The sequence below is a fragment of the Martes martes genome (assembly GCF_963455335.1).
Source record: "Martes martes genome assembly, chromosome: 8".
In the NCBI taxonomy this organism is placed as follows: Eukaryota; Metazoa; Chordata; class Mammalia; order Carnivora; family Mustelidae; genus Martes; species Martes martes.
Window position 1 is genome coordinate 101660275 of NC_137895.1, and position 24858 is coordinate 101685132.

Consider the following 24858-nt stretch of genomic DNA (forward strand, 5'->3'; position numbering starts at 1 on the left):
TAAGAAAACTCCCAGCTTTCATGAAATCAAAGATCTTTCAGTGTGTGCGGACCTTCTGAGTTCAACCTTATCATTTTATAGGGAAGCAGAAGGCAGAGGCCCAGGGAGGCTCAGGTGTGATATCCCAAAGGTACCCCAGATGGGAAGTGCAGGGCCGGCACCAGGACCTGGGGCTCTGTGTCATCAGCTCATGCCCCATTTCTCCCACTGCTCACCCTTGGGGGTCAGCAGTGCTGGAACAGTGTGGGTCCACGTGAGCAGGAGAGACCAGAAGAGACCGTGGGCTTTCTTTCTGCAGAGACCTCACAATAGTGGCATATCCTATTGGCTTGGGATAGAATGAACCTGCTGTGCAGAGAAACACCTCCATCCCCGCTTCTCAGAGGGGGATTTTTCAGCACGGGTTGGTCTTTTACTTCCCTCCTGTTGTCCCCGATGCCAAGGTAGGCGAAGCCTCAAAGCAGTTTTTGTGTTGGCTTCTTTTGTCCCTTAAAACACGCATGTTTAGTGAGAACAGGGGTGTTCATGGATTCAGTGAGGGGCTCCCGCCTTTCTTTTAAGAGCTTGACTTGACAATGGCCCCAGCAGTAGCTTCTCTGTGGTGCCTTGCTCCTGTTCCCAGAGAAGGAGTTCTACCTCATTCTCCCAATTAGTGTTGAGTGTAATAATTAATTATGAAGTTTTGAGCTAAAAGGGGGCAAGTAGCTCAGGGAAACCCCTGTAGTTTTGAGAAGCCACAGCCTGCGTCTCGGCCAAATCGGAAGAGTCATTGTCAACAGGGGGAGGGGCGTGTGTCTGCTTCCTTGTGTTCCCCAGACCCATCATTCGTCCTCTTTACCCTGGACCCTGAGTGACCTCTGGTTTGTGCTCTGGCCTGAATACGGGTTGAACAGACCACATGTGTTTGATTCCAGGACACCTTGTGGTAGGCTAACTGCCCCAGCACACAGGGCCTAGAGATAAAGACAGAGAAGCCTCAGAAATAATCTCAACCCATAAAGGGTGAAGGAGAGAAAGTCTTCTCTTTGTTGTGTTGTTTGAGATGATGTCACTCCCCTGTCCCACTGTGCTGAAAACCTACTAGGGGCTGAGCCTGTGGTGATGCCAGGAGGAGCCAGTGAGCTCCAGAGCTGGGTCTCTGTAACCCTGGAGGTAGAGAAATCAGAGACAGTGCTACGTGTCCCAGATGAGTGGCCAGTGAGGAGACGGGTCTCACTCACTTGAGGAGCCCGGAAGGGCTTCTTGGAGAAGGTGTGACTCGAGCTGGAGCTTGCATGGAGGACTGTCTTTGGACGTGAGCCTCAGAGAATGCCTCATGGCCCGGCCGGGTGGGACCCGGGGCACCAGCTCCTTCTCCATGTGGCCTCAGCGTGCAACTTCTGTCTGTTCCTCGGCACTCACCTCTTACTGCCCATTCTCCCACTTGCCACCTGTCACCGCCGCCCCCAAGTCCTCATCTCCCAGCCTTCTTCCAGCTCCCTGCTCAGTGTCTATGTTTCTGATTATTCCCCCCAGTTAGTTGCTTGCATTCTTCTGCATTGAATCTCATTTTGTTATTTCCTGTCCCATATTTCCTAAACTCCCCAGGTCCCTTCTCATTTATTTCCCCATCCTCTCTGGTGCTGTTTGCAGCGCCGCCCACTTTGTTATCATCTGTGGATTTAATTAGCGGGGCTGATGATCCCTTGTCTTCCTGACCAGAGGAGGCTGCGGGGCAGGACGGGCGGTCTCAGGCAGGGCCAGCTTGATGGCAGCGTGCATGTGCGCAGAGTCACGGCTGTGGAAAAGCTGGTTTTGGCTGCGTGGAGGGGACATGTTCCAAACTGGGCTCTCGCTTCATATAGGGGAAAAAATGCCCCAGGAGCCAGGTTTTTCTGGGAAAAAAGGGAGGATGCTGGAAACTGGATTGCACAAACCCCCTCCATTCAAATTCCTCTGGCCCTCAGACACCATCTGCAGAATCCAATTACTGTTAGCATGGAGCACCTATAATGCGCCAGGTGTGGTGCTAGGCTCCTTCCTTGCATCATTGCTGGTCTTCTCAAGTGCTCTGTGCGGTCACTGCTGCTGTGGATTATTATTTTTCCGTTTCACCAACCAGGAAAGCATGGTCCAGAGAAACTACATACCATGTCCATGGTCACACAGGGGTGTATGGAAGAGCTGGGATGTTAGGTCACCTCTCTCTGAACTCCTCCTCAAATGCACCCGGCTTCTCAGGGACCCCATCTCCTTCATCCCCTGGCCCCCAAACCACTCTAGGCTGATGGATTTTTTTCACAGCCCTCTTGGCAGGTGGGCTAATTCTGGGTTTTTTGGGAAGCCCACAAAGTAATCAACTCTTCTTTTTAATCATCATAGTGATGGCTCTTTTCCTGAAGGTCCCTCCTCAACTCCTCAATATCGGATCCAAGGTCTAGATCTTAGCTAATTTAACAGCATTTATTCACAAGTAATTTCTTGAAACTCCCCCTTAATATCGCTCAAGTCTGGGTCTGGTGGGGTGGGGACAGGAAACTGGTGAGATAATTGCTTTTATGTCTGGTCTGATACATCTGCGGGCAGCACATGGATTTGCACCTGTATGTCCCTGAGCTCTAGGGTACCGATTCTTGGTGGAACACTGGATATTTCAGGAAGGAGAATTTTCCTCGTGCGGAACTTTCCAAAACATTGAAGCATATTTGACATCCCTTCCTCCATCCACTAAATGACTGCGGTGCTCCCCAGTCATTGTGACGATCAGAAGCTTTCACCCGCTCCCAGAGGGGAGTGGTACAAACCTTGTAGTTTGCATCAAGGTGACACAGAGACCATCTTAGCACCGAAGATGGCTGGTGAAGTTCTGGTCCTCTGAAGTTCAACCAGGACTGCCCCTTGAAATGTTTGGTTTGAGGAAAGGGTTCTTTAGCTGAATAAAGCATAGTGTTGTAGAAGATTTTATAGCTTCTTGGTACGTGTTCAGAATCTACCTGCCTCCCTATAAAAGACCTCCTTATGAAGACTGAATGGCCACTAGAATAAAGAGCCAGAGCCCCGCCTTTAAGAAATCTGCTTCCTCTGACCTGCAGAAGGTCACAGTGGCACCTGGGAGGCTTGCTCCTTCATTCTCTTGACCACAGCCTAGACCAGCTGTGGAGCAGAGGGACAGTCCCTGCCCATCTATTGTATTTCTTAGGCTCACTGGCCATTAGGAGGATGTTCCCAGCTTGAGCTCTGCTGAGAAAGGAGGAAGGCATTTCCTCAGGGGGTACTCTTGTTACTCTTTATTCCATCGAAGAGCTCATGAGTGTAGGTGCCCATACAGGGTTGATCCATCCAGGTTGCTGTTTTGTGAAGTTCATGGGCAGCGGTAACATGGAGTGGGCAGAGTGGCCAGCACAGACCACATCTCTGCCCTCTGGCTCCCTGGCTTCCACCCGCTTTAGGCAGGCTGGGCTCCACAAGCCACACACATTCCTCCTTGCACCTTTATCTGCCTATCCCTCCTCTCCCCGCCAGCCACAGCCCTTTTGCATCTGTCAGTCCCATCCTACAGTGTTCACAATACAACTCACAGTCCCTGTCCTCCCATGGCATCCCTTTCTGGCTCCTCTAGCCCAGACTCAGCTCTTCTACTGATTTCTAATATCAGGGAGAGCTCTTGGTTGCATGGACAGGAAACCCAACTCAAACCAGCTTGAACAACAAAGGGAATTTATGAGCTCATACGATCAAAAAGCCCATAAGTAAATTTGGTGAAGCTCGATCCAGCAGTTCAAATGATATCCCCAAGGACTCCCTATTTCTCCACCATTCTGTTTAACCTTCTGCAGGCTCTACTTCTGTTTACTCAGTGGTCCCTTGGCTGACCCAGGTCTTCCCTTTACGGAGCCAATTGACTGCCACTATTCTCCCCAGAGTTCTGGCAGAAAGGGAAAGCTGCTTTCTCCCAAATCCCTGGCCAACATTTCTACAATGTCTTATTGGTTCTGACTGCATTACAAACTGATTCCAGAACCAATTGTTTTGGCCAAGAGGAGGGATACGCTGATTGGCTCAGGCTAACTGGGCTTAATTCTGGAGGTGGTGGTAGGGTCAGATCCACTGAAGTCGTAGGCGGAGATCCAGGAGAAGTAATTCTCTCTGAGCAAAATCTGGCAATTATCGATGAGTGAAAGGCAAGAATCATATGAACAGTCACTAGTCCTGTCCCTTTGGACATTACTTACCCCTGGTCACGATGTTCATCTGGTTCATGTGTTAGATATCATTCATCAGGTTTCCAAAAAGAGTCTGAAAGCTGTGTGATGGTATGATAACTTATATTTCTTCTGTATGCCCTTAACTCTTAGTACATTGCTGAACACACCGTTGTTGCCCAATAAATACTTGTTGAGTTGAAATATGTTGAGATGATTGAATCTTAGGAAATAGTGGAGTTATTCCCTGGGGGAGAAGTGAGTCATGGCTAAGAGAAGAGAGGGCACATCTTTGGGAGGGAAAGGGGTTAATAAATGATAGTCTGAAGGTTTTATACAAATGTCTTCAGGAGGGGAGAAAAGTATCAAAATCAAAGAATCACATAAGTTTTGAGTTAGGAGGGATATTAGTGATGGCGTACTTGTAGAGGTAGTAGACACTTTTAACTGCCTGGAAATGCTTCTCTTTGAGTGGGACATTTATCACAGGGGCCAAAGGAAGGAAGGAGGCACTGGGCACGGCTGCCTGAAGGTCTGATGGCTGTTGGATGTAGTGGTACTCACTGCTGATCTGTGGGGTGACCCTAGGATTGACTGTCTGATCTGGGGCATTTCTGATGATGCTATGGTGCTCTATGGGGTTGGATGATGAGGCAAGAGAAGTAAACCGGACTCTCCCAGCCCACCCAGGACCTGTGGATCATCCTTGGTCTGCATATGTGTCAGTCACCAATGACGGCCCTGTTGTCCACCTCCCCACATCTGTCCTCACTTCCTCTGGGCATTGAAATGCTCACAGCGTCCTGCTAGGGGTGAGTGGGAAACCCACATAGGGCTGAGAGCTAGCCTTCTGCAGCATCTGATTCCGCTTGTGAGATGTCGACTGTCCAAAATACTTTTGCTGTGATGAATAGGGAAGGCCAACATTTTCCTCTGGTCTTTGTCATAGTTTATCTGTGACCTCTTCCCCTCTGTCAGGCGCTGACCCTGTGCCCCTGAAGCCTGGTCCTCAGCCCCTCCTAACCTTCCTTAGTTTGGAGAGAGGCCCTGTCCTTTCTGCCAACATCTTAAGGGCTTAAGGATTTTTATCCTCTATTTTTGCAGAAATTTGGTCCCTGGCTCATGGGTTCTATTTAGCTTGTTACTTTATACATTACAGATTCCCAAGACAAACATTCTCTTTTATCTTTGACCTCGCTTGGTGCTGTTGAGGGACGTGTCGGGAACTATTGCTGTGCTGGGCTCAGCTGTGATTTCTCTTAGGTCGGACCCAAGAAGCCTGGTAGGATCCCCATGGAAGTCAAGGCCGTACGTTCTGTGATCCAAAGGCAGGAGCAGGCTCTGTCCTTTGAGTACCAGTACCTTTGAGTTCTGGTACTCCTTTGAGTACCAGAGATTCAGCAGTGACTATCCCCGAGTTCGCTCTCAAGAAAATCCTTTTTGTTTATACATGATAGTTTGCAGAATATTTATGTAATCTAGTCTACTTCTGAGCTACCGTAGGATCAGTATTAACTTCTGAATATTTATATATTGACTAAAAACTAACATATTGTTAACCAAATAGCCTATTCATGTAACAGATTTTAATGACAAATAAGGGTCTTTTCCAAAAGAAAAAAATTGTGAAAAGTGTGGCATTGTTTTACGTTTTTCTTGTAACTTTATCGAGGTGTAACTAATGGGTGATAAACTGCAACTATTCAAAGCATCGGGGCTGTTGAGCTCTGACTGACGTCCATACACGCCTGTGAAGCACCGTCAGGACGGAGGTAACAGACATACGTACCCCCTGAGAGAGTCTGTGGGTGTCTTTATACCGTCTGTCCTTTTGTCCTCCAGGTGGTATTAGTTATTACGATTATTTTAACATTGTCTCTGAGTTTCAAGAGCTTTGGTGACATTTCATGAATGGCGTAGCCCGTAAGTGATAGAGCCAGGCTCCCAGACCGGGTCCTGAGGCCAGAGTAGCCACGGCCTTCCCACGGCGTGTCATATATGGTGAAGATTTGCTCTCATTTCTTCTGCAGGACTTTTGAAGTAGAATGAAGCCCAGAGAACAGTTAGTCCCGCTCTGTACGTGTGGCTCTCTTTCCAGGGTGCCGTGCCGCCCTTGGTGTCCTCTGTGCCGGTACTGGCAGAGGGAATGGGCTCTCTCACCCCCTGGTGTGTAAGAGGGTCTGACTCTTCAGTTTTCACCGGTTTGCCCTCACTATTTCATCTCCACCTGCGCTTTCAGTGGAGGTTTTCTGGAGGCTCCTGTCTGGAGTGCAGGGTTAGGTGATACACAGAGTCGACACTTCGGTGTGGGTCCAGAGATAATTGCTTCTGGGAACCTGTCCATTTTGGTAGCTGACCCAAGGGATCCTCCCAGCCCTGAGTGTCCTCCCCTTTCAGGAACTTTGGTGATGACTATTTGCTTTGAAAAAAGGACAAGATGGGCTGAATTTTCATTTCCGCAGGACCCTGGCTAGGTTGTCCTGAGTCTTTGGTTGGGGACTAGGTAAAGCCTTTCCTATAAGAGGGGACATGCCTTGGATATTTTGGGGGGGTTTTCTGGGACAGGGTGCAGTAGGCAGTTGGTCCTGCCCTCTGTCTCTGCTGACTCATCCCCACCTTGGCCCGGAGAGGCTAGGGTTCAAGAGGAGGTTCCCTTGCTGTCACCTGGGGCCTCCCAGATGATCTGAGAATGTGGGAGTCACTGAGAGCTTCTGTCACCCTCACTGTGGGACCTTGTGCCTGTGGTCCCTGCCGATCTCAGGTGACTGAGGTTGGTGATACCTTCGGTGAGCCTGGCCCTGCTTTGTCCCTGTCTGTTGTCCACATGCTCATCTCCCCACCCTTCCTCTGACTGCTCTTTTCCTGGGCCACGATGTGCTGCCGCTGGTGTCTTGGCTCACAGCAGGGCCCGGGACCAGAGTACATTCAGGCGTCTGGGGTCAGCGTTGAGGCGGCTTGGCAGGCCTGTGTGGGAAGGCGGCTTGTGGAGTATCGGTTTCTCCTGTTTGGCTGGGGCTGCCTCCATTCATTCTCGTCTCTCTGGAGGGAGGACGTGGTCTTGCAAAGCCACATGCAGTCTTTGGATAACAACAGCAAGACATAAACAACACGGAGAGTCGCACCAGGAGCGCTTGGCCCTTGGCCCCTGCCAAGGACCCTGCCAAGTGGCTGGAACACTGGAGAGGGGTTGCTGAGGGTGCAGTTCCCTCCCAACACTGCTGTTCCTCCATCCCTCATTTACCTACTCTCCTGTGAAGGGAGAGGCTGCAGGATTGCCCTCTGATGGACTGGGCGCCCTCGGGGATGTGCGGTGCTGTCCCGCTCAGGCACTGTGGGACGGGCCCTGGTGTCAGGAGACCTGGATTTCTTTCCTGGCTCTGCTGCTCACTAGCTGCATGTCCATGTCCAAGCAGCTGAACCTCCTGCATTCTAGGTCTTCATTTGTTATTTGAGGAAGGTATGTTAGCTATCTTTGGAGGCCTCTTTATCTCCAGAGTCCTTTGGTCAAATCAGTTCGTTCTTCTGACATTCACCACGCTCATTGGCGGGCTCTGCTTTGAGCTGTCTGCGTGCGGAAGCTGAATGGTACCGTGGAAAGCTGATGCTTGGCAAGTAAAGATACCAAAGGCTTTTACAGTTGAATCCCTTTTATTTTCCAAGGTACCCCTGGTTCTTCTCCTTAATGCTGCAACACCCTTTAAGGCTGTAAGGCAGAGAGGTTCTAGGTACGTGCAGTCCTAGCTCAGTTCAGATTGCGTTTTGCGAGCACCAGAATGAATGTGTGCACGTGGGTTAGGCCTCCAGGAAAGGGAGCAGTGGTCTGCAAATGCAGTGAAGATCAGGGGCTACTGATGGGAACGGAGAGGCCCTCTTGCAAGGCCTTCATAAGGTTCCTGGTCAGATGGAATCTTGAGTCACTTCTGTTGTTAACAGGAGAAACAGATTCAGAGATGACAATTAAGAGTAGTTGAATTATTCTCTTGAAATAGAACTAGATTTAAATGTGGTTGGTCAAAGGTCACCAATTGCTTTCTGTGCCTTAGTAGCCAATTTTTAGAAATTATTCACAGGATCCAAGCAGAACTGACTAGGCATCTGTGCATATTGGAGTTATACTACATACTTACTGAGTTTGTACTATATGCCAGTACTGTGTCGCTTGCTGAGGACAAATCTGTCACCAAGAGAGACACGTGCTTTGTCCTCCTAGAGCTGAAGGTCTAGTCAGGAAGAGAAGCACTAGATACAAAGTCGTAGCGATTGCACTAGTGGCCAGTGCTATGGAGGAGAAGGATGGGAGCCAGGCAGGCAAGAGGGGGACCAGGCATCATCCAGGGTTCAGAAAAGGCCTCCTGGAGACAGTGACGATAAAGGTGAGAAGCAGTTAGGAGTTGGCTGGGTCTGAGGGCAAGGGGAGGAAACAGAGTGTGAGGAGGTTCTGAAGTGGGACACGGGCTGGGGCAGTTGGAAACCCTTGGGAAAGGCTGTGTGGCTGGAGTCCAGGGAGGGAGCAGAGGAGCTGGTGTGTTAGAGGAGGTGCCTGTGATCAGGCCTGCTGTTGAGATGACTTTAGAGAGGAAGGAAGGAGGGAGAGGACAGGACGCTGGCTGACTAGGCAGAGCACAGGTGCAAACGGGGACCCGACTTGGCTGGTGAACTCTGGGTTCCACTGATTTAGCTTGTGGTGAACAGGTCTAGGAAACCAGCTGACAGCACAACTTAAAGGAGACCAAGAGAGCTGAAAGTCAGGTTATGACTGAGGAGTACATATCTGTGGGGATACCCTCCAACGCCCCCCCCATGGATGCCTCAAAGTATGAATGGTACTGAACCCTACATGTAGCGTTCTTGTTTTATCTATACGTGCTGTTCATTTCCTCGACCAGAGTGCCTGCATCCTCTTCTCGGGTACCTGTTCTTGACACCCAGGAGATGGAGACACAGAGTCTGTAGGGTTTTATGAAGATAGAATCACGGTGAAAGCAATCGCACAGTTTTGTGAGACATTTCAGCTGAGCAGGAGATATTTTCCTGCTCTGTCGTCTATTTTACATTTCCTGGGGCTGGCAGAGTTGCGTCCCCAACACGGATGTGTTTGTGCTTGCTTGCAGAAATCTTTAGGCACCGTTTCCTTTGTCTGATGACCAGAACCAAATGACATGTGACAGTTCCTTTTCTATGGATTTGAATTCTAGTTGTCTGATAAGGTGTGGGAGCCCCCCCAGTCACATGGGTAACGTATTTATAAAATCTCTTCTAGAGATGGGGGCCATATGCTCTGATAGGCCGTCTCTTATCTACTTTATGTTGAATTTCATGTCGGTTTTCAGAAAGTCCTGTTTTCTGCCCTCATCCTCAGTGTCTGGAGGTGCGCTCTATTTTGAACCCGTGAATTTCCTTTAGGACACATGGGACATTTTGGAAATCCTGTTGATAATTTTAAAGGTTCAAGGGCAGTAAAGGATTGCAGAGTCACCATTGTAATATAACAGGAACTGGTGTTCCCTGAGTCTTTCTCTTGACGGCAGGAATTCAAGGAGGACCTCCTCTGTGTCCAGCCCCGTGCTAGGTGCTGGAGGAGCTGGCTGTCCCTGCAGTCCTTTCAGTTGGGTGCAGCGTCTCCACACGGTCATGGCTCACCTCTCCCCTGGCCCACAGTCCAGGCCCTGTGGCAGGGACTTCGCAGAAACCTTCTCTCCAATCCTCACAACAGACCTGCAGTCGTTCTCATCCATATTTAGATAAATAAACTGAGACTCATTTGGTTCAGTACCTTGTCCATCGTCCTACAGCTGTAAATTCCAGGATTCAGATCTGAATCCGTTTTTATCTGGAGCCCAAGCTCTTTCCACTCCCCTGCTCTGCCGTAGAGAATCTGAATACGGGGAAGAATGGATGGCAGTTGGGCCTAGAGAAGAAGGAAACTTCTTTTTTCCCCCTTTAAAGCCGGATCTGTGTTTCCCTTCAATTTTAGATTCCTGGGTTAGTAGAAAGAGCTTCTGTACTGGGTGGTGGTTCTGCTCAGGGGTTTTCAAGCATTTGATTTTCTCCAGGAGACTTAGCTAACATTTCACGTGAGCTCGTGTGACTTTCTTTTTATGAGAGGGCAACAATGTCGCACGGATCGACAGGGCCGCGGCTGGGTGTTAGCGCCACACCAACTGCGCTCCAGCTTTTATCTTCATTTACTACAAGTCCCGCTTGAGAAGAATGCAGCAGAAGTATGCTTTGCTGGAGGGAACTAGCCAAGAGGTCAGGCTGCCGTTAATAGACCCTCTCAAATCACAGCCTGTTGTGACACTCTGAGGTTAGGACCCAGATTTTCTCTTGGTACTTTGCTTTCTCTGGCCTTGACTTGGACTTCAAGGTCTGACGTGCTTGGCTCCACATTCTAGGCAACTGATCAGGGGAAGGGAGGACAATGGAGGGGCAAAGGGCACCCCTTTGCTGTCTTTGAAGAGTGTTGCCAGTAGCTGCTTCATGACACTTCCTTCCACACCACACGGCTTAGAAATTAGTGTTATGGTTATGCCTAACCATACAGGGTGATACAGACTTGATTCTGGATGGCCATATACTTAGTTTTAAAGTGGATGAAGGGGATGAGAATGGCTGTCAGGGGATGGCTAGTGATCTGCCATCAAGGTCATGGACTCGGACCTTTAACCTTCTCAACCCTCCCTCAAACTTTGAACATCTGCAGCCACTTTATGGACATTCAATACACACTTGCACTACCAATTATAGGTAAAGTTTTTCTAATTTAAAAGCAAGGATGAAACATCATATATTAAAATCAGCAAGAGTCATGATTTCATCTCCAGGAGAAAGATGGTACCGTTTGCCATCTTTCACCAAAAACATTTTTCCTGGTGCCATGATGGAGAGCTGGGGCTACAGGTCAGCTTCCCAGATGGTTTCCTTTCTTACCCTTCATTTTCACTAAATTAGAGAAGCTTAAATTACAGTTAGGAGTAGCAGCAAGTGATGGATGACTCCGTCTAGTAACCCTGGACATTGAAACCATAGACAGACGTAGGAAGCGAGGCGATTGCTTGCTGAAAGCCACTTCCAGTGTTTCGGCAGAACGATGTCATCCTTGGAAGCTGGAAGGTTGAGTGTTTCATCTTAGGACTGCCTCGTAGAGTCCTTATCCGTCTTTTGATTGGATTTTAGTCCAAAAAGCGTGTCTTTATGTTCCGTTTCAGCCCTTGGAGGTGGTTTGTGACTCTGCCTGGTAATATGTTCGGTCCGTCCCCCGTGGACAAGAAAATCATCAGGTAGAGCGTGGACTGCTTGGGTCTAAATACCTTTTTTTTTTCTATCACAATATTTATGTAACTTTGGACCAACAATTTAGATTTTCCCTGCCTTGATTTCCTGAACTGTAAAATGGAGTAGGCGACAGTACCTGCCGACAGCCTGGCCCTGAATATCCTTTGTGCTAAAGTACAGGACCGTCTCGCTCTGTCCTCGTTCATGACACACACTCAGTATATGCACATCACAATTATTGTTATTATTTTCAGGTGCTTGCAGACTCTCCAAGACTTTCATACCATAGTTAAGTCTTCCTGCAAAATCTTCATTTCTTCTTCCTCCTTCTTCCTTATAAATTGTAACCTTTCATCCCCAAAGGGGGGGGGTAGGTTCTGGATGTGTGAATTACTGAACAGATTGTGGGACTGCCATTTAGAGTTGTAGAGATGGTCTTCACTTGCGTTATGAACACTGTAAAGTAGCTGTTTATCTTACTCATTGCCATGGTCCACGTACTTCTGTGGGGGGGAATGCGGCCCTCTGGTTTCCTACCTATTCTTCTGTCCAGAGCACTGGAGAAGCAGATGGTCGGGGCTGTGTGTGGCCGGCTGCCACTGTTACCTTCAACACCAAATCAAGACCAGAGGGTGGATTGTTGAACACATTCATTCATTCATTTTTTTTTTTTTTTAAGATTTATTTATTTGAGAGAGACAGCTTGAGTGGGAGGGGCAGAGGGAGAGGGAGAGAGACAGTCTCAGACTCCATGCTGAGCGTGCAGAGCCCAACACGGGGCTCGATCTCACAACCCTGAGATCATGACCTGAGCCGAAACCAAGAGTTGGAAGCTTGACCCACTGCGACACCCCGCCCCCGAACCGTTCATTCCACGAATGAAGCTGGAGAGTGATTTTTGAAGGGAACACCTGCTTTTAAGTGAGCGGTAACACCTTTGCTGCATGCAGAGTTGGTGTCTTCTCAGTACTGATCTCATTTTGCATTGTACGGTTTACCTTACTGTTTATGTCATACCTTTTGGGCTTCGTGAACCACTTTTGTCGTTTCGTTTATGACATAGCACAGTAGGAACACAGATGCAAACTTAACAATGAACAGTGAAACTATGCGAACGGGATGAGTGTCTGGCTGTTTGCTGCACGCCAGCAAAGGTAACTCCTCTCACTGCTCGGAAAAGCGTAATAGATTTCTGTGAAAATCATAATTGCTTGCATTTCCAATCTGGGGACAGGCTCTTTTTAATTCTTCTTTTCCTCTGAAGACACGAAGCCTCCAAGGACCACACTTTGGGAGCAGTACTCTGTGGTTTTTCATGAGAGACTTTCTGAAACAGAGCTGGTGAAGGGGATATGGGCAGGAGGGGACTGGGTCTTGGTGAAGTTTCAAGAGAACAAACACCAGGTCAGGGCTTCTAGTTTGGGAGAGTTGGGGAGACAGGAATTTAAGCTATGTCCTTCTAAGTGTTTCCATTTCTTCTTCCTTTGTACCTTACAGAGTAAAAGCCAGGGATCCGTCTTTGTCCGGATACACGCCCCGTGGCAGGTGCTGGCCAGAGAGGCGGAGTTCTTGAAGATCAAAGTCCCCACCAAGAAAGTATGAGGATGTTTCTTCTGGGTTTGGGGGTCTCTTGAGGGCTGGCTGGATGGGAATAGTGTGGGGACAAGGCCAGGGTTCGGGGGATGAGGGCTTGTGGAGTTAAAATTGCACTTGCCTCCCCAGGAAGTATGGGGCAGTGCTGTGGGTAGGGTGGGGAAGAAAATTGGGGTGCAGAAAGGGGCTGGGAGATCCCTTTACCTCGGAGCTCTACCTGGGATGTGCTTCATGAGAAGCCAGACATTGCCCTGGTCCAGCTTCTTGGTTTCTCTGTTACACCACTCTCTCCCTCTTCTTGGTGTTCCAACATTGCCAAGCATTTTTTTTTTTTTTTTAAGCAAGTTTAGCAATGAGAGCAGACAGCAAGCCTTGCTCATTGGGTCAGCAGCATGCAAAGTTGTGACCCTGCCACTAAGTACTGCATGGTGGTGGCTTCCTCTGGTCTATTCTGTAAGATAGAAGGTTCTTAATCAGGAGAGTTGATAAAAAATATCATCTGGGGAATGTTTTTTAAATGTTCATGCTGGTGTCCCACCTCTGGGATTTTGATTCAGGTGGTTCATATGGAATGAGGTTCTGGCATCAGTATTGTGGGAATAACAAAACAAAACAAAACAAACATATCCCTAGTAGATTCTGATGCATATTTGAGTTGAGAACCACACAGTTCAGATGATTTTTCAGGTTCCTTTCAGCCAACATAGGTTATGTATGATTTCAGAATCTCTCCAGGGAATTCCTTGGTGCGTGTCCTTGTATAACAAAATTTAGCAAACACTTCCAAAGAGAAAGGAGAAGTGTCCACGGATTTACCATTTTGTTTTTATTAGGCATTTTAGGGGAAAAGGATAGTTATGGACTTTGGCCATTTGTAATGTCTGTAGGAAGGGTCCTGGGGTGGATGTTATTCTGGTTTAACGATGGGTGATTTATAGATGATGTCTCTCTCTGTCTCTCTTTCTCTTTCTCTGATTCTTTGTGTCTGTGTCTTCCTGTCATTCACACACACACACACACATACACACAGTGCTTTATAAGTGGTGACCTAGCTTTGCAGAGATCGTTTTCCTCATTCCAACCACCATCACCGTGATTTCCCACCCCCATCATGAACAGAACTCCATGTCTGTTGCCTTTGGCATCACCACTGCATCACCTGCCTTCTTATCACTGTCTGCACTATCATTACCATCCTCACAGGCAGCAACACCACTTTGATGAGCATCTCATGGGCTATGTTTATACCATTTTCACGACCAACAGATCTGTGGTCTCCGTCAGACTTCATTCATTGACTACCAACATGTGGGCCACCATCATGAATGGCCTACTCAAGAAGCGTGAAGTCTGTGGGTTCTGTTTTTATAGGTTTATTAAGACAGACGATACCTTCATGGCAGGTGAACAAATGACTATCAAACAGTGAACACACGCAGATGTGACTATCAGCTACAGACATTCTGCCAATAAAAAGTAAATGTTTTGGGGTCACTTGCCTGAGTGTCTTGTTTTCACAAGGACCACACTAGGGTCTTCTTCCATTCAGTTGCCCTGTTGTGTTGTCTCCTAGTTTTGGACCTCGCGCTCCTAAGCCCATTGTTCCCAAATGCAGGTGTCATGGCGTGGCCCCCCACTCCCCCTCCACTGAACTTCTCCTCGACTCATCCCCAGTATCAGTCTTGGATGGAGGCTTTTGCTTCTCTCTGGTGGTGTCCTAACCTGGCCAACCCTTTCACTTTTCTTTCTTCTGCTTCTAACTTCAATATATTTCTTCTCTTTTCTTTGGTTTCTGTGAATATCAAACGTTCTCTTACTCTCATTCTATTTGTATCTTGCTTCTTGTGTTTTATCTTTGCTGGCTGATCCTTGGAAAGAAGGTGAGTGAAACTCTAGTGCCCATGCTATGGCTTCTGTCTCCCAGGACGCCCTTATAGCAGGAAAGCTAGAGACACAGAAGAAGTATGTATCCTTCTCTTCCCGCTTATGTCTCTTGCTTCTTTGCTCGCCTTCCTAACCTTCTTTCTTTCCCCTTCCACCTCTCTCTCCTGATGCCTTTTACTAGCCTCCTTCTCTGTTTTTTGGAACATCCTACCATGCCTCTCATTTCTCAATCACCTTTTTCTCCTCTTCATTCCCAGACTCAGCCCCTGTATAGTGCCTATCCCTAGTCTCTGCTTATCCTTTCACAGGCTCATAGCTTTGAGAGTATAGATCTGCTTAAATGACCCATTTCCCACACAGTTATGTGCCCCCATACACTAGTCTCCCGGGACTACCTGTAGTTTAGGTAGTGCCTGAACTTGAATTTGTAGATGAGATGATGAGGGCAAGGACATATTGCAGTGCAGCCATTTGTCTTTTTTTTTTTTTAATTTTTAAAACAATTCAAATATATTTGATATAACCTTGTATAAATTTAAGATCTTCAGCCTGTAAATTTGGTACACTTATGTATTATAATATGATTACCATTGTAGTAATAATTACGCTTTTTAATGGTTGGAATAATTAAGTTCTAGTCTCTTAGTGAGTTTGATGGCTATAATTCAACATCATCGTCTGTATTTGCTGTACTGTGCATTAGATCTCTGGCGCTTATTTCCTACTTGTTGCAAGGAAGAACCCTTAAGCCCCATCTGTCTTATCCCTCCAGTGCCACTCTCCCCACCCCCTGCCCATTTCCTGGTAACCACTCTTTCACTTTCCGTTTTTACAGGTTTGGCTTCTTAGGTTCCACACATAAGTGGTAGTACACAGTACATTTTTTCCCTCTGACTTACTCTCACTTAGCATCGTGTGCTCCAGGTTCCTCCACGTTGCCAATGGCAGGATGCCCTTGTTTCTCATGGCTGAGTGAGATTCCACTGTGCCCACGCACCACATCTTCTTTATCCATTCATCTGTGGATGGGCAGTTGGGCTCTTCCCACCTCACCCCCCCTTCCTTTTCCTTTTGGAGGTGTAGAGTGGCAGATACTAGGCTAAACGAGTTCTCAGAAGCCCAGACGTGTCACCTTGGCTCTGCGCGTATTTGCTGTGTGACTTGGGGATGTCACTTCCTCTGTTGGAGCCCCAGTTCCTCATCTGTGATATGGGCATAATGATACCTGCCCTATTTTTCTTAGAACTTTGTTCTTTTTTTTTAAATTTTTTTATTTGTCTGAGAGAGAGAAAAAGAACAAGCAGGGGGAGGGAGGAGGGAGTATCAGTAAAGAGAGAGAGAGAAGCAGACTCCCTGTTGAGCAGGGAGCCCAATGCGGAGCTCGATCCCAGGACCCTGGGATCATGACCTGAGCTGAAGGCAGAGGCTTAACCAACTGAGCAACCCAGGTGCCCCTCTTAGAAGGTTGTTCTAAGACTCTAACTCCTAACCAGTGCTATGGAAATATAGGAGTTTTTACTGTGTCTGTGTACTCAAATATTTTTATGAGCATTTTCGATTCCTAGTCCCCCAGTCAGCTTCCCTGCCGCCAGCACCGATGGAGGTCCCACTGTAGAGGGTCTTCGGAGAGACACTGCAGTGCACAGAAGTAATCCAGGCTCTCAGAGAGCTTACAGCCAAAGGGCACAACAGGAGGAATGTGCATACCCAGACAGCAAAGCACAAATTAAATGCTATCTCAAATGGCAACTCATTAGTCCAGCACTGGTCTCTATGTAAATACGATGGGCCAGGGAGTTGGGATGGCAAAGCAGGTGGTGGCCCCTAGAAGGCTGCAGATATTACAGAAAGAACTTTTCCCTAAAGTCTGTGGGCCCCAGACTCGACACAGGTGGGCTGTTGTGGCATCCTTCTATGGCTCCAGCCATGCGGCCCTGATCTTTGTATTCAGAGAATGCAGTGGCCGACCTCACAGGGGATGTCATGACCAGGAGAAGGAGATATAATCCAGTGGCAGGGTGGGATGCATATGTTTTTCACAGTCAATCTGAGAACCTGATTACAGGGGTAGAGGTGAGAGTTACGCCCAGTTCCTGAGATGAGAAGGGGGCATGGACAGGGAGGATGAGGCCGGGCAGTCTGCACAAGGCTAACATTGGGGCCAGTGGTGTTTCCCTCCTGTTTTCGTGGGTTTGCGAAGTGACTACAAGGAGAATAAACTGCATTTACCGGGGCCCACGTCCTGGTGGCCTGGGGAACTCAGAGGAAGACTGAGGCATGGCGCGGGATCAGCTGAGTGTTCTCCAGGCCGGTGGAAGTTTGTATCTTTAACTCAGCAGGGTCTGGAGAGACCAGGAAGACGGAGGAAATTGCAACGTCGAGATCTCAAACCTGGACAGATCCATAGTAATGCGTCCAGGGACTTGGAGTCCTGAACACAGATATTAACCGGGAGGGGGAACCTTGGAAGGAAGCATTTGTTTTCCAGAAACAACAACAGGAGAGCCAGCATTTTGTGAGACATGCTCAACATCCATGCACAGGAAGGGGGTGGGGAGGCCTGGCCTTTGGCCCCAGGCAGCTTGGGGAAGTTTGAAATGGGTGCTTTTTCAGCTTCACTCATTATCAGCATTGATGTTCCTCTCTCATTCACTTTTTACCCACATGGACGAACATCCTCCCCCACCCCAGACCCCCCATTTCACTTATTCTCCAAGTGCTCCCTACAGAAGAGACAAGGCTGGGAGCAGACAAGGGGGAGGTAATGGAGTCCATTCTTGTCCATGAGATCATATTAATCCGGCCAGAATCCACTGAATTTGGATGAAATGACATGCCTGGGGCAGGTGAAAATCACTTTCATCCAGCCTGTCAAAATTTCCGTGGCTCTTCTGAGTAGACAGACTGATGTTGCAGGGGCCATGTTTGCAGTTCCCAGGAACCTGTGAGGAGTTTTGCTAAGAGCCCTTTGCATGCAAGAGGCTGTGAACTTCTTGCAGGTTCTACCTTTTTAGGCAAGCAGCCTTAGTGCAAACCTCATCTCCAAAACAGGAGTAGTGAATGTTGTGGAGGGCTGTTGTAAGGAGCTGTGCTGATGTGGGATGCCTAGCATCAAGGCGCAGGCAACACATGGTAGCTGGTACTATGACATTAGTCGCTGTTGTTGGTCATATGTGAGGGGCAGAGGGTAGCACGGTTGGCAACGCATTGAGTGGTTCATTCCTGCTGTTTCCCTCCACCGCCAGCATCTGCAGTGTTGGGGGAAATCAGACCCAGTTCTTTCAACCTGCCAAGGCAGCCAGAAGCCCAGGCACAGAATCTGTGGCGAGGCAGGAACAGATGGCCTTTGCGCTGTGTGCTAGGGGATTTCTGTTTCCTAGAGCATGGCTCCTTGGGGCGTCCCTAAACATAATGGCTGCATATGTGAGGTCCGTGATGCAGTCCCTGGAGGAGCCAGCAGGAAGGCTGCTCAGCCCCACGGTGCAGGAGGGGGAGCTCGAGGGCGCTCATTTCGGGGGACAGACAGCAGATGTGGCAAATGGAGACGTGAGTTTGATGAGTGGCTCTGCCCCCATGAACCTGGGGTTATTTCAGATTTTCCCCTGTTTCCAGAAACAGGACTTGTGAAGGGTTACGACCGAAGTCATACATGCATATGGATCATTTTTAAAAAGGACAGATAACAAAGAACCCTGTAATTGGGGAAAAGTAAGTAAGTGCAGGGGAAATGATGATAGTAGGAATGAAAATAAGAGTGACTCATGCACGTGTGGCAGATTTCACTTTGAGCTTCCTGGCAGCCAAGGCAGAAAGGACTGGGACTCACATAATCCCTGGCAATGAGCAACCGTTTTGGCAGAGGAAGCAAACTTTTTCCTGCTGTTGAAGCATAATTGTTATATAAAGGACACAAATAATAGAAGGAACCTATTTTCAGTACTGAGTGGATAGAAGGTGCTGGAATGCTCTTTGTATAGCCACTTCTTAAGTGCTTCTGGATAAGAACTGGTAAGTCACGTTAAACTTAGTGCAGGGTGGCTTCTAGTACAAAGTAATATATGTCCCTTTCTGATGAGCCGATGATTCAAAGACAAAAGGGTGGAAATGTCATTCATCCTTTAAGTCTCTCCATGGAATTCATGGTTTGAAATATCTTTTATCTACTAAGCAGCGTTTATTAAAGAATAATTCATCTTTTAATTTTCACTAACTGAAAACACGCATAACTGCCCTTAAGAAATTTCTGAGCAGTGTGAGAAAATTGTTGTTACCACACTGAACGACTATAATTCCAGCTAAAAAGCAGAGCCACTTGGCATTTTGGTTAGCCTGAGTGGCCCCTTAGAAGAAGATATTAATTCTATTAAGCTTTGTAAATCATTGGAAGGTGTTTGGGTATCTGCTACTGCCTCTCTAGAGATTCTGATTTGGTAACCATGGCTTTTACAAAAGCTCCATGGGAATACCCTCTCTGTGGCTCCTGGTGTCCAGGCAGCTTCTGGGACTCTGCCCAGCAAGGACCAGAGCACCTCTTCTCAGTTGTCCAGATTTGCAGCTTGTATTAATCAGGGCTCTCCAGAGAATCAGAACCAATAAGATGTGTGTGTGTGTGTGTGTGTGTGTGTGTGTGTGTGTGTGTGTTTGGGTAGTGTGTGTATTATATATATTATAAGGAATTGTTCCATGTGATTATGGAGGCTGAGAAATCCTGAGATATGCAGTTGGCAAGCTGGAGACCCAAGGGAGCTCATGGTGTTAAGTTCTAGTCCAAATGCCCATCAGGCTTGAGACCCAAGAACAACCTATTCCAGTTCAAGTCTGAGGGCGAGAAACGATCAGTGTCTCGGCTCAAAAAGTCAAGCAGGAAGAGTGCCCTTTTACGCAGTCTTTTTGTTCTATTCAGGTCTTCAACTGATTGGATGAGGCCCACCCACATTAGGAGGGCAAGGTGCTTTACTTAGTCTACCCATTCAGATGTTAATCTTATCCAAAAACACCCTCACAGACACTCTCAGAATAATGTTTGGACAAATATCTGGGCACCCCATTGCCTGTCAAGTTGACACATAAAATTAACTCTCATAAGCACTTGTGATTTTGAGGTCCATAATCCTTTTTGTATTAGTTTGAATAGTGGTGTCCACAAATATATGACCAAGTCCTAACCCATGAATGTGATGTTATTTGGAAAAAGACCCTGAGAAAAGGGTCTTTGTGGATATAATTAGGTAAGGATCTCCAGATCATCCTGGATGTAGGGTAGGCCCAAATCCAAGGATGGGCTAAAAGAGAATTGAGATCCACAGACCCACAGGGGAGAAGAGCAGGGGAAGGCTGAGGCTGAGATCGGGGTAGTGCAGCCCAAACTCAGGGAACAGGTTCAGAGAGGCTAATAAACTTAACTTAAGGTCACATGTCCTGAAGGGGTTAGATCTAAGGCCCATTTCTTTCTGACTGCAAAGCCATACTCCTACCACACTTGAATGAGGAGTCCAAAATAAGGCTTGAGTTAGCATGGCCTAGAACGGCATTTCTCAGAGCCTAAGCTGAAGAACAGTGGTCTTCTGATTTTTTTTTTAAAGATTTTATTTATTTATTTGAGAGAGAGAGAGAGAGCAAGCATGAGCAGGGTGAGGGGCAAAGGGAGAGCGCGACTCCCTGCCGAGCAGGGACCCACTCCCCCGACAAAATGCAGGGCTCAATCCTGGGATTCCAGGCCCGTGGCCTGAACCAAAGGCAGGTGTTGCCTAAATAATAGGTGGTAAGTAAATACTAGATTAATCGGCTGACGGATGCCAGATCATGCTTGCTCACCCTGGCCCCCGGACCTTCTAGCAGCTGTGACCCACAGTGTAATAGTGGGCCCTTAGCTCGCAGCTGCATACAGTTCATGCCGTCTTCCAGAACAGGAGACACATTCTCTTCCTTCCTCATCTGGACCAGCTCCTTCCTTCTTTGGGTGGTGAGCTCTCTTTGGGCCTATTTTGATAGCTCAGTGAATCTTCTCTGGTGATCAGAACGTAAGAAGCAGGAGAAACTCGATGGGCTTTGTCAAGGATAGAGAGCTTGTAGACCTCTGGTCACAGGGAGGAAGGTCACCATTTGCTCAGTCTCCAAGATGCCTTTCAGGGCAGACTCTTTTTTTATTACTGGCAGTAATTTTCAAATGAACCAGAACTGTTGGTGTTTGCGCCGGGTTGGCTGTAGGTGGGGCCTTGCCCCATGTTGTCATTGTCTGTTCCCAGACATTTGTTTTTAATAGGCGCAGCTGAGAGGGTAGTGTTTATATAGATATCTTTATGGGCTTTTGGTGCACGCTCTTTGATTGCTATTTACATAGGCTGGAAAGAGTGCAGAATACTTTGACTTTTTATTCCTTCTTTGTTTTTGGTAATGCTTCTCGTTTTCAAAAACAAAAACAAAATAATTGATGCCACCTATGTGCTGGTTTGAGTGAGGAACCCGACATGGCACGCGGCCATGTTCTAGGCATGCGTAGGGGCCTGGTGAGACTGCACAGGCCTGGCCCCCCTCATGTGGCTCTGTTAGGAGATAAGCCTGATGCGGGTCTCAAAAACAGTGATGCTGAAAATATGAAAATGTAGTGGGAAGTGAATTTGAATAGCTATATGAAGTTGTTTTAAGACACAGGGTTAAAAAAAAATGGTGATAGAAATGGTGGCTTTATTTTTTTAAAGCGTTGAGTCGTGTCTCTCTGAACTTGGGAGCACTTGCTAGCCTGGGGCTGGCTGGGACCTGGACACCGGACCCAGTGCCGGAGGGCAGTGGGCAGGCTGGCTACTGAATTTGCCATCCCAAGTGGGGCCTTGTGATTATGGCAGGATGTAATACTAAATGTTGAGTATGCCAGGACTGTCCCGAGTGACTGGGCCTGGTGGGCACTCCTTGAGCTTGGCCATGGCTGTTCCTGAGAGTGTATGGGGAAGGGTGAGCAGGCGGGGAGAGGCAGAGAAGCAGGCAGGGACAGTCAGCTTCTGGCACCTGGGGATCATGGACGGAGGGCTCTTCTTACCCAGTTAGAACTGGAGTTGGTGACATGTTGACTCCTAATACCTCTTGAGATCCGACTGTTACATTTTCAGGAATTTTGCAAGCTGGTTGTTAACACCACTGGTGCCTTGAAGATGGCTACTGTGGACATTATTTAGACCATAGAAATCCGCCAATGGTACACATCAGCAGCCTGAGCCCCCTCCTCCAGGTGGTTGCTAAGCATTTCTCAGGATGGCGTGATGAAAGCCCGAGGGTGGGCACTGGGCGGAACAGCAGGAACCACGGGTCTGTCCCATGGCCAGGGCCTGGACAGCCGGAGAGCGTTCTGTGATTCCTGCTACAGGCAGGAAGGGCTGTTGGTCAGACCAGGGCCAGGAATGACAATGTCTCTGTCAGGGACCAGAAAGGGATGCCATGTCTGCCACCTCTGGTACAGAAACTGATCGCCCACTACTCCCTACTTGCTGTCTCTGCTCTGGCCCCACGGACCTCCCTGCTGTCCCTCCAGAACGCCAAGCCCGTTTCCATCTCAGCGCGTCTCAGCTTGCTCTTCCCTGTGCCCGGAACACCTTCTCTCACTACCCACAGAACTCTCTCACGTCTCTGGGGCCTATACTCCTATGCCCCCTCCTTGGACAGGCCTCCCTGAGCACCCTATGCGAGGCAGGCCCCCTGCCACTCTCTACCCCCTTCCATCGTTTTTCCTTCCTAACACTCGGTGGCGCTGCCCACTCCTGAGTCACGTGTTTGTGTCCTTGTTTGATTGTCTCCCCACTGCATGGGAAACTCTGTGAAGGCAGGGATTTGGTTTTGTGGTGCAGGCAGTGCCTAGAAGGGGCCTGGGAGAATGAATGAAAGAACATTTCCCACAAACCACACGTAATCTACAGTGGCAGTGCTGCAGACTGATGCCAAGTGGGCTGTAAGGCCCATCTGACGGCATTCGGGAGGACCGCTGCCATGCGTTAGGGCTGTCTGTAGGGGTGGGGCTGGCAGCCCACGGACCATGGTGGCCACCCCTGATCTGGGTTTTCAGCTGCTCCTTCAATTGCTAAGAAACATTTGGGAAGAGTCTCACTGTACCTAGTTTGGGGCTAGGTTGTATAGAGGGGTTCCTAGCCTTTTTGAAAGGGTACATTTTTTTCATTCATCTATCCATCCATCCATCTATCCATCCATCCACCCATCTGTCCATCCATCCACCCATCCATCTGTTTGTCCATCCATCCACCCATCTGTCCATCCACACATCCATCTATCCATCCATCCACCTATCCATCCATCCACATGTCTATCCGTCCATGTGTGCATCTATCCATCCATCCGTCTGTCCATCCGTTTGTCCATCAACATATCTGTCCATCCATACATCCATTCACCCACCATCCATCCATCTGTCTACCCATCCATCCACCCACACATCCGTCCATCCATCCATCCGTCCGTCCATCCATCCATCCATCCATCCATCCACCTGTCCATCCATCCGTCCAGTGAATACCTGTTGAGTATCACTAGGTATGAGACAACCCTGCTGAGGGTGGGTGAATCAGTGGTGTCCACAAGTGGTCCTGGCCCCATGTGGCCTCGGCATGGTGAAGATTCAGAAGAGAGCTGTATGATCTGGGAGGCACCCACAGAGGAAAAAGAGCAGGGTGGACAGAGAGACAGCCAGAGGAAACTGATTTAGGTGTGGAGTGCAGTGAGGGAAGCTGCCATTTGAGCTTAGACCCGAGGGCTGGGTTGGGTTTGCCAGGTGGGGAGGGCATGTGAGAATCTTCCTGGGAGAGGGAAGCACATGTCTTCTAGTCCAGAGGTAAGAAAAGCCCCCCAGGTGTGGGGAAATGAGAGGAGGCCCGTATGCCAGTGTATACGCAGCGGGACGCCGGAGGCATGGCTCACAAGGGTTTTGTCAGCCATGTAAGTAGCTTGGATTTTAGCCCATATTTTTAAGGTCGCCAAACATCCATTCATGTGTAGAGGACATACCAAAACAGTAAAAAACCATAAAGGAATACAGAGATAGACAACGCGAGCATGCGTGTTTTGTAAGTATATCACTTTCCACAGTCAGTGATGCTTCAGGCAGGACATGGACCTGTAGGCACAGGTGGGGATGGAGAGACTCGTTAATTCCTGTTGTTGGTGTCGCACAGTGTCTCCCTGTGGGATCCGGGATGCCACTGATCTTAGTGGCTCCTGGTACCGTTTGCACTTTGGTGAGTAGCTTCACACTTACATGCAAGGGTAAATGCTTATGCGGGGGACTCCTCAGGTCGGATGCGGAGAGTCCATGCATGCGTATGTGTGTGTGTGCACGTGTGAGCCTCTCTCTGCCCTCAGGTACCAACAAGGGGCACGAGAACACGTGACAAATTCTGCGGCAGCTTTAGCTTCTCTTCCTCATAACTTCTTGAGTCCAGGGGCTTCCATCCTCATGCCGCTGGTGGCCTGGGGTGCCAGGCTCCACACTGGCATTTCAGCATGCCTGTTCCTTTTGCAATTAAATGTCGGTAAGTGGGTGTGATGATAATCTCCATCCCAGCCCTACCTCTCAAGGTGAGCAAGCTGTCATAAATAACAACAGTTGGCCCCCAGTTATCCAGTGACCAGAGGAACAAAGGAAAGCATAGATTAAAAGCGGCAGATAGGGGCACCTGGGTGGCAAAGTCGGTTAAGCGTCTGCCTTCAGCTCAGGTCATGATCCCAGGGTCCTGGGACTGAGCACCACATTGGGCTGCCTGTCAGCGGGGAGCCTGCTTCTCCCTCTCCCTCTTCTGCTGCTCCCCATGCTTGTGCTCCCTCTCTCTTGCTATCTCTCTCTCTGTCAAATAAATAAATAAAATCTTAAAAAACAAAGAAGTAGATAATTGGAAGTAATACCTTTTGGGTCATGGGGTGTAAGCAGACA

The 24858-nt window shown here is 48.4% G+C and overlaps 1 protein-coding gene across 1 annotated transcript in view; it reads left to right on the top strand.

Moving 5' to 3' along the window:
- Positions 1 to 24858, top strand: part of ANO2 (anoctamin 2) — a 347947-nt gene that overhangs the window by 76504 nt on the left and 246585 nt on the right. Inside the window, exon 4 of the mRNA XM_080812555.1 lies at positions 12954 to 13052. Within this exon, the coding sequence (XP_080668681.1) occupies positions 12954 to 13052 (99 nt within the window). The remainder of the gene's footprint in view (positions 1 to 12953; positions 13053 to 24858) is intronic.